At 31.5% G+C, this 10,453-nt stretch overlaps 2 protein-coding genes across 2 annotated transcripts; both read right to left on the reverse strand.

The window, feature by feature from the left end:
* Positions 1-154: 154 nt before the first annotated feature.
* On the reverse strand, positions 155-3,288 carry LOC123923372 (receptor-like protein 7). The gene has a single exon (XM_045976060.1). It carries the CDS (start codon positions 3,121-3,123, stop codon positions 205-207), a length of 2,919 nt encoding a protein of 972 aa, XP_045832016.1. The 5' UTR covers positions 3,124-3,288; the 3' UTR covers positions 155-204.
* A 2,754-nt stretch (positions 3,289-6,042) lies between these two features.
* On the reverse strand, positions 6,043-9,777 carry LOC123882467 (protein BUNDLE SHEATH DEFECTIVE 2, chloroplastic-like). The gene is made up of 4 exons (XM_045931326.1): positions 9,412-9,777; positions 7,538-7,574; positions 6,618-6,701; positions 6,043-6,282 (listed from the first exon to the last, which is right to left on the reverse strand). The coding sequence occupies exons 1-4, from the start codon at positions 9,718-9,720 to the stop codon at positions 6,230-6,232; spliced, it is 483 nt and encodes a 160-aa protein (XP_045787282.1). The 5' UTR covers positions 9,721-9,777; the 3' UTR covers positions 6,043-6,229.
* Positions 9,778-10,453: the final 676 nt, after the last annotated feature.

Genomic DNA, 10,453 nt, shown 5'->3' on the forward strand with positions numbered 1-10,453 from the left:
AATCATGAAAATAACATGAAACCAAATGATCCTTAATTTTCTTATTTTTATAGCAACTTGAAATAAACTAAACATACTAATTTTAAAAGTTGAAATAATACAACATTTTTTTTTTTGAAGTTTGAAATAATAAAACATTACTCAAACAGAAAAGTTGAAATTACAAACAAACGTATCTATATTTTCTAAAAGACCAACATCAAATTAATTCATTCTTCTGCGATTTGCACCGGATCGGTTGTTTCTTCTCTTCAGTCTCATGTTAAACATTTGTTCAACAAGTCTTGCAAGCCATTCAGGTTTCCCAAAGAAGAATACATTGTGTCCCAACAACAACCCAGATATTGCACCACAGGCATATCCTATTGCTACTGCTTTCCAACCAAATCCTGATTCCTCTTCATCTTCAGATGTTGAATGTGGTGGCCAATTTTTATCTTTTTTGCATGATTTGGACAATGGTAATCCACATAACATTGTATTTCCTTCATAGGAATCATTTCCAAATGTATCAAACTGTTGACCCGTAGGTATCATTCCCTCTAGATGGTTTTGTGAAAGGTTCAAGAATGAGAGAAAATTCATATTTGTGAGAGCCATAGGGATCTCACCCTTCAACTGATTCCTTGAGAGGTCCAGCCACTCCAAATTTCTCAAATAACTCAATGACTGTGGAATGGTACCTGTGATTCCATTGTTTGAAAGGTTAAGGCCTTTGAGAAATTTTAAATCTCCAATGAGTTGTGGAATTTCACCTTCAAACATGTTATTTGATAAATCAATAGTTGTGAAAATATTCAATATCTTTGTGAGCTCCATATAAAAACCTTTCATTATGACCACCACAGAATCTTTATAGTAATAGGACGTAACCATGTATTGCAAACCAAGTTGGCTGTCATTCACGTTCATCATTCCTTGAAAGTTCTTAATACATGATGTTGGCAATGGACCACTAAAATTGTTGTTAGAGACATCAAAAATTCTCAACTTGGGAAAAGGATCTTTGGTGTTAGAACATGTGATTGTACCATAAAATTTATTTGATCTTAAACTAAGTACTTGTAACTCTGGTAGAATTCCTAGCCAATTGGGAAATACATCCTCTATGATGTTGTCTCCAAGATCCAAAACTTGAAGAAATCTACATTGAGCCAAAGAGTGTGGTAATGGTCCTTCCAATTGATTGTCATTCAACTTTATAGTCTCAAATGAATTTTCTTTGGAAAAGTTTCTAGGCATGCTTCCATAAAGGTAATTCATATGCAAATCCAATACAGAAAGAAAAGAAAATGTGCCTAGGCATTGTGGAATCATGCCTGTTAAGTTGTTGTTAGCCAAGTTGAGTATCATGAGGGAAGTTGCATTGCAGAATGTTGAAGAAATGTCTCCTTTGAAGTTGTTATTTGAGAGTAAAAAGTAATTAATGCCATAGGGTGGAATTGGAAGATTTCCTTGCAACTTGTTGAAACTAAGATCAATGTAATAAATGTGTTCCGATGAGTTTAAGAGGTTATGAAACCATGTCGGAATTTTCTCATGAATGTTATTATGGGATAGATCTAATATTTGTAGATATGGTTGTCGTACAAGGAATTTAGGAAAACCATTCGCATTACTAAAAGATAAATCTAACTGTTCAAGGTAAGTTGATGAGATGGATTTAACTTTGCTATCAATGTTGATGGAAAGAAAACTATTGTGTGAAAGATTGAGGTAATATAGATATTTAAATATTGAAAATTGGTGAAAATCCACAACACCACTCAAGTTTGTTGATGACAAATCTAAGCTGGTAAGATTCCGGAGTTCAAATATTGAATTTGGAAAATGACCATGTAGGTTGTTATTAGAGAGACCCAAATATTGCAGAGAATAAGTTGTGAACTCACCAATGAAATCTGTGAGGTGGTTGTTGCTGAGGCGCAACAGTAACAACGAAGGCAAATTATAACACCAATGCGGAATTGTTCCACTTAACATGTTAGAACCTAAATCCAAATAGCTCAATTTTGAATGTTTTATGATTTCATTTGGAATTGGACCAACTAGTTTATTAAATGATAAACCTAAATGAGAAAGCTGAGATAGATGAAAAAATGATGATGGAACCTCGCCTGTTAGGTTGTTACCGGAAAGTTCCAAATATGTTAGTTGGGTGAGGTTCCAGAAAGATAGAGGAATCGTCCCATCTAAATTGCATTCTTGAAGGGATAAATGAGTAAGAGACTTCAATTGAGCTATGGAATAAGGAATTTCACTTGAGAAAGAAGTGTAAGAGAGGTCCAAGTACCTTAGAGGCATGCTCCAGTTGGACTTTGGAAGTTGACCAATAAGGTAATTATATGACAAATCTAGTTTTTGAAGGTTGGGTAAAGAGAGGACGTCACTAGACAAATTTCCTTGCAATTTAGTATATGATAGGCTAAGAGAAACCAAAGAGGATGACAAATTCTTTAGCATAGACAAAGAGCTCTCTTTGATTGAGGACATATTCACATGATCAAGATAAAGCTCCCTTAAATTAGTAGCATTATGAATGAGTTTCTTCCATGTCAATGGATTGAGTTTCAATCCCCTGCGGTACATGTCACGTCTAAGATCAAGTGATATTAATTTTGACAAATGAGAGATTGTGGAGGGAATATTACCACTGAGGTAACAGTATGACACATTTAGATGTGTGAGATTCACTAAATCCCCAATACCAGCATGCAATGAAGAAGGGAAAAAATGATTAAAAGCCAAGTTGAGTTGTTGAAGATGTTTAAGCTGGAAGATAGTGCTATTGGGATGTAATTCACCTTTCAGATTGTTGCAACTAAGGTCCAGACCAATCACATAATCTGACACGGTGTCACACGTGACACCATCCCACTCACAACAATCTGTATTGTTTTTCCAAGTTTCTGTTTTGAAAGAAAAAGAGGAACACTTATAGAACCAAAAAGTATCGGAAGGTGTAGATGAAGTGTTGACAAAAAATGAGTTCTTGAATTGTAACAAGGCAGAGCTGTCATGATGGTTGCATAATGAGAATGTGTAGGAAGTAAAGTTTGTAAGCAACAACAAGGAGAAGAAGTGAATGGTAAAAGAAGGCAATAGAATAAAAAAGGAGGCCATTTAGAGCAACTTGATATTATTTCTTTTTTACCTGATGATGATTTTGGATATACCAATTGATTACCCTCAATTTATTTATATATAATTGAGTCTCGGCGTGCTTTTGTTTTGTAGCAAGGGATGCTTTTCATCGACCGTATGGAGCACTCCAATAGAAGGAGTTTTTGTGGTTGCAATTATACTTATAGTGATAGGATAATTGACAATAACATTAATTCATTAGCATCAGTAGAAATATATGGTGTATTTTTAAGATAAGTAAGACCAAGATTTTTGAACCGTATATAATACTCAATTTGAAATGTTTTTGAATGTTCTAACATTTTTTTAATAAATTTTAAAAGTTAAATCAAAAGAGTACGGCTTTCATATTTTTTTTTTAAAAATAAAACTTGGGGTACCTTAAAGGTTAGCAATTACTTGGATCTAAATTTTAATATTTATTTCTTTTAAGTAGTTTAGTGGTTAAAAATTTCACTCTTAAAATAAATAAGTAAAGAGTATAAAATCCGAACGACTTCTACATATATAATAAAATTTTTCTATCAATTGAGTTAAACTCAGAATAACTTATTGATATCCTTAATATGTGTCTTAAGAAAACTCTTGTTGCTATATTATAAATTCTTGTTTAGAAAAATTACTTCAAAAAATATTTAATATACACATCCACTTTATTTATTAAAAAATGATTAAGCTACTTTATTAAAAAAATTAACATTTTGATTAAGAAATATTTTTATTTTAAGACGAATTCCTTACTCATCTAAACTAGAATCCGCGCCACTTAAGACGAATTAATTCTAATTCGACTATTTTAGTTTAACTAATATTCCTCTAACTCATTTTTTGCTCATCTAAACTATATAACTTGCGCCACTTAAGACGAATTAACTATAATTCGACTATTTTAGTTCAACTAAAATTTGTCGAACTCATTCCTTCCTCATCTAAACTAGAACTCGTGCCACTTAAGATGAATTAACTCTAATTAGACTATTTTAGTTTAACTAATATTCCTCTAACCCACTCCTTGCTCATCTAAACTATATAACTCGTGTCACTTAAGATGAATTAACTCTAATTCGACTATTTTAGTTCAAAAAATATTCATCAAACTCATTCCTTGCTCGTCTAAAATCGAACTCGCACCACTTAAGACGAATTAACTCTAATTCGACTATTTTAGTTCAACTAATATTCGTCGAACTCATTCCCTGGTCGTCTAAAATCGAACTCACCTCACATAAGACGTCTTAACCCTAATTCAACTATTTGTGTGCTTACTAACATTCTTCCTTAGGAATGGCCAAAGAAATGTTTTACCAATTGACAATAACATTAATCCATTAGCATCCATAGAAATGTTTTACCAATTGGTGTATTTTTAAGATAAGTAAGACTAAGATTTTTCAACGGTGTATGTAATACTCAAGTTGAAATTTTGAATGTTCTAACTTTATTTGCATGTGTTTATGACAACATATTGTGTCCAAAAGTAGAGACTTGGACTTCTGCAATTGTACATAATAATCAAGTTGGACCTTACTTGGTAGGAAATTTACAGAGAGGAAATTAGGAAATTCGATACTGACCTTATTTAGTATATTGATCAAGTTGGACTTTTTCAATTGTACATAGGGACCATTTGGATCGACTTGTTTTAAGTTTATGTAAGTTTATCTACCGATATAAGTCGTAACTTGATATTATTTCTTTTTTATTTGATATTTTGGATATACCAATTGATTACCCTCTATTTATTTATATATAGGGATCATAACCTGAAACTTAGCATTGATATTAGATGGGAAAGAATCATATAAGTTTGTCTTATTATAATTGAGTCTTTGTAGTAAGGGATGCTTTTCATCGACCGTATGGGGCACTTCAGGAAGAATTTTCGTGGATGCAATTATAGTGATAGGATAATTGACAACAACATTACTTCATTAGCATCCATAGAAATCGTTGGTGTATTTTTAAGATAAGTAAGACTAAGATTTTTGAACCGTATATAATACTCAATTTGAAATATATATTTTTGCATGTTCTAACTTTATTTGCAGGAGTATATGACAACTTATTGTGTCCAAAAGTGGAGACTTGGACTTTTTCAATGGTACATAATGATCAAGTTGGACACCTCTTACAAACCAAGTGCATGGAGGAGATTTTACATATATTAAATTAGATATTTTATACTGATTTTGAAAATTTTACACAGTTTCAAGAACCCCTTAATTTGCTCAACTTAGTCCAAAAGAACTTATACACTCGTAAACTCGCCATATACTCGCGAATCTATACGATTTTGTACAAGCATACTCAAGTCTACCTGAGTTTATCAAAAATGATTATGTGTGATTCTACTTGTTTTTGCTTCCTAGACTCGTAAACTCGTACGAGTCTATGAATTTACCCGCGAGTTTGACAACCATGAAATCAAATATTGAGTATGAAATTACAGGATAAAAAACCTCAATAATTATCCTTTTTATATGATGATAGTATGGTACATTATAAAAGTTGTTCAGTCCTAGAAGTCGATGGTATTTTTCCGATTTTTGCCTATGATCATATGACTGATCTTAGTTATAACATGTAACTTAGATAACACCAGAAAATGAGTTCTTGAATTGTAACAAGGCAGAGGTGTAGGAAGTCAAATAAGGCAATAAGACCTCATTTAGAGCAATTTACACTATCTTCTCAATATTTGTTTCTTTTTTATTTGATTATTTAGGATCTACCAATTGATTAGCCTCTACTTATTTAAGAAACAGAACCTAAAACTAGTATATACTCATATAATTGGTACCATGTTTACTAAATTTCAGGATCGGTCCCTGCACCAAACAACCGGTGCCACAACTTCGTTTCATATTCATTCACACGGAAATTTAACGCAAGATTATATTGATTAATTTTATTCATATTCAATAGCGATTATCAAGGTCACATCAAAATATTTTACCAAAGTTATATGATAATTAAAAAGATTCATAAAAAGATAGGAAAAAAAAAACTATGAACAATAAGATAGTTACAAGATCTTGCAGATGTCAGAGGAAGAAGGTTTAAGATATAGAGCGGAATTCAAAGCTCATAATCTTCGCGAATAGCCAGAACCGGCACACTTCTTGCAGAGTATCAATCCTACAAGATGTGAATTAGACACAGGCGTTAGTAGATTATACTGTGAAATGTCTTGTTGGTGTTCACCACTATTGTCAATCGCAGATAGCAGAAAATATTAATTTGCTCAAATTCCACTAAGCTATAGACTATAGTCCCTATTTAACAACATTTCTTACTGAATAGTGTATCACAAAACAATAGCAATTCAAATTGCGCTATACAGCCGTAGACTCGACAACACTGGTTTTCTCACCAAAAGTAAAAATACTGTCTTAAATGCAATTTTTGTGACATATACAAAGCAATCATAACAACATTTTATATGTTGGTGAGAATAACATAGTGAGATATACCTGAACCCTTGCATACTTTGCAGTCAACCAACCCCGTCTCTTGCTTCATCTTACCATCATTGCAAAAAACACATTTTGTTCCCCCTGCTTGTCAAAATGGCATTTAAAATTGTAACTTCTGTCAATAATACTAATACAAATTTCCCTATTCCAATGACCTATGTAGACATGCCCAATTCGGTGCCTGACACTCACGAGTCATTTATGCGGTTCAATTCAATTACTTCCATTTTTCTCAAATTTTTATAGGTACCTGCATGTCAGTATTGGTTTCGTGTTTAGTGTTCGTGATTTGTGTTTGTGTCGGTAGTTCATAGTGATACATTACTATACAATGAATCTCCATTTATAGAGTGATACTTCATTGAAAGGTTAAAGCAGAAATACAAAGGGAAGGAAAATAAAAACATGGTAGCTAGTTGGATAGGATACTATGAAGCATCGTCTTACGGGAGCAATTTTTAATAGCTTACTAAGCATTATGTTCAAATACACTTATATAAAAATAGTGACATATCTATAAATTTTCAAATTTAGTTCAAAATCTCTCTAAAATAGTAAAATCTTTTTCTGCATATTCCCGGGAGTAACGCAGGTTAGGGAATAGCCGTGACTCTTTATTACCTAACGTTTGCGTCATATGTACTGATCTTTGGTTGGCTCGTAAAGGCAAGCTCACTCAGTCCTCCTAATAAGTTTTCGCTCTACCCTCTCTTTTGCATCATCCTACTATGCTCACTCAATCCTCCTAATAAATTTTAACAGACAGCTATATATCCTGGTTAAGTCAGCGTTTCTAAACAAGTAACTTGTCATTACCTTAGTTCCCACTGCTAATACTTTAAAACATGAACAATTTGCATAAGAAAACAACAACAAAACACATCAATTTTGAAGTTCAAATGCAGAAAGATAATTACCGTTGCCACCACATCGCTCACAGGACACCGGATCACCCTGCAAAATCCCATCACTCATTACCAAAAGTTCAAAACAAAGTATCAGCAATCTTATTGTCACCAAGGGAAACACACTTCCAGAAGCAAATCTGGATACAATTATGTATGCAATGCATGTGAGTCCTATAAAACACACATACCTAAATGAATATGAAGAGTTGCGTTCAAACCATATTCCCCACCCCAAAAACACAGAATTGAAGCAGCACATACTGCAATCTAAACAACATTATTAATAAAAGAGTTTACTAAAGTTTAACTCTAACCTTAACTATCTTACAAATCATTGAACTCATAAAAAAGATTGTTATGTTACTAATTCTTATAACTCATAAAAAATTTAAAATAACTATTATATATAGTAAATAAATTATACATGAGACGAATTATGCTACTGATTCATTGAACTCATAACAATCTCAAAATAACTATCATATATACTAAATGGAGAATGTTAACTTGTGCCCTTAAGGCACATGTTAAGGAAACAAAAATAGAAATTATTAAATGCTAATTTGTGCATTTTGTCTTTTGAAACATTAAATTTCTTGTATCATTAAATGTTGAATTTCTATTTTGGTATATCTTAACATGTGCCTAGGGCACATGTTAACAAGACCCATACTAAATAAATCATAAATGGGAAAACTTATGCTACTGATTCGTGAAATTCATAACAATCTCAAAATAACTATCATATATACTAAATAAATCATATATGAAACAAATTATACTATTGATTCATATAACTGATTAAATAAATCTAACTTTAAAAAACATTTTTTTCAATTGTAATTAACAAAGTATAACTTCTAAAAATATCGGCGTAACGTTACGACCCGTGCGATAGCACGGGTCTATTACTAGTTATTAATAAAAGAGTTTACTAAAGTTTAACTCTAATCTTAACTATCTTACAAATCAAGTAATAGGTTATAAGATAGTATGAGATTGATTGACGGTGTAAAAAATTCAGTGACATTGTATATCAAAATCAAACTCTTTAATAAAAGGAATTTGTCAAATTGGACCTGCTAAAATAATTATTACATTTTTGAAAGCATAGACACCTAAGGCTGTTTGGTAAAAAGCAACCGATAGCATATAAACTAACTTATAGCTAAAAACAGATAAGCTTTCGGATTAAATTTGGTGTTTAGTAAAATTAGTGATTGAATAACTGATAAAGAAAAATTACATAAGATAATATTTTTAATTAATATTTAATTTTAATTTTTTGATCAAAAAAAAATTAATATTTAATTTTTTAAATTAAGATAATGAGGATAAAAATTATATGCTACAAACTATAAGCTGAGCCACTACTTGAAGTAACATAGATAAGAATCTCTACCAAACAACCTACGTAGAATCAACAACTCTGAATTAAAGTGTGTCTGTCTGATGTCTGCCATGTGTCGGTGTCCGACACCGGCAACATCGATACATGTGATTACATTCAATTAATTTATTCTTTCTCTTAGAATGGGGTGTTGGACCTAACTCAATCCTACAAAAGTTCTAACTCAAACCTACATAACTGGTTTGTAAGATGAGGGTTGTCTCTACTTTATAAGCCGGTTTTGTATGATTGAGTTAAATCCAACTCCCAATTCCAAGACACTCAAATTATTATTGTGTCGTATCTATGTCTATGCTTCGTAGCAAACAACTCTACTTTGATCATAGGAGCTTATATGCTAAATTTGAAATGACTCTAACTATATAAACAAGTATTGCTATTGTATAATTTGCATTTAGCAAAGAAGAATTAACAAAACAAAAAATACATTTTGATAAAAACTAAAATAAGAAAATGTGTAGTTGTTAGTTACCTTGAGGCCAAGGAAGAGAGAAAGAGCAATGGCAGCCAAAACACTAACAGTGGCAAGAAGTGTTTGTGTGTCAAAGTAGAAAGTGCTACCAAAGCCATTAAACAGCAATACTGGGTCAATGATCATCAAGAATCTTGATTTTGTTGGTTTCCTTCTGCATTTGGAGGATGGGCAGTAGACTTTGGATAAAGATGTAGGTTGAGGAAGAGAAAGATAAGATGTAGAAGAACATGGTGAAAGATGAATCAAGGTTGAAGAAGAAGAAGATGAAGATAGAGGATGAAGAGTGTAGTGAGAAAGCGTAGCCATTGATAAAAGGAAAAGAAAATTTTTTTTTTTTCATTTGTATGTGGAGCTAAGTTAAGGCCTCTACTTTTTTGTCATGTCACTTGTCATAATAATACTTACACATTTTTTTTAATAAGAATAAATATCTTTTGCATCACTATAGAGATTAATTTATTGAACTAAATAGGATTACAATGGTAACAAAACTCACCCTCAAAATTCACCTTAAAAATAAATAAGTGATTTTTTTTTGAATTTTTATATACAAGATTTCAATAATCTCAAACGGTATACTAATGTTATAATTAATACACATGGCATTAAAAATTTATGCCACTATTAATATATTATACTCCCTCCGACAATATATGTTATTTTTGAGAAAAAACTTGTACCTCTATGTCGTTTTATATTATCAATGAAGTATTTAATGTTATTTTTCTTATTATATCTTTAACTATTTATTACTCTCCCTTCTTTCAATTCTTCAATTTATTTTTTTCATACGATAAATAAAGTGTCAAAGGCACATATATATATATATATATATATATATATATATATATATATATATATATATATATATAGTGATATGGAGGAAGTATTTTATTTATAAACATGAGAGTCTAAACACAAAAAAGTAAAGGATTACAACGAAATGATCCTAAGGGTAGCTATACCCATTATATATCTGATACATAAAGCTCTCGTATCTACTCAAGACATGAATTAAAACACAAAATCTCAAAATCAA

The sequence above is a fragment of the Trifolium pratense genome, linkage group LG4 (assembly GCF_020283565.1).
Source record: "Trifolium pratense cultivar HEN17-A07 linkage group LG4, ARS_RC_1.1, whole genome shotgun sequence".
In the NCBI taxonomy this organism is placed as follows: domain Eukaryota; kingdom Viridiplantae; phylum Streptophyta; class Magnoliopsida; order Fabales; family Fabaceae; genus Trifolium; species Trifolium pratense.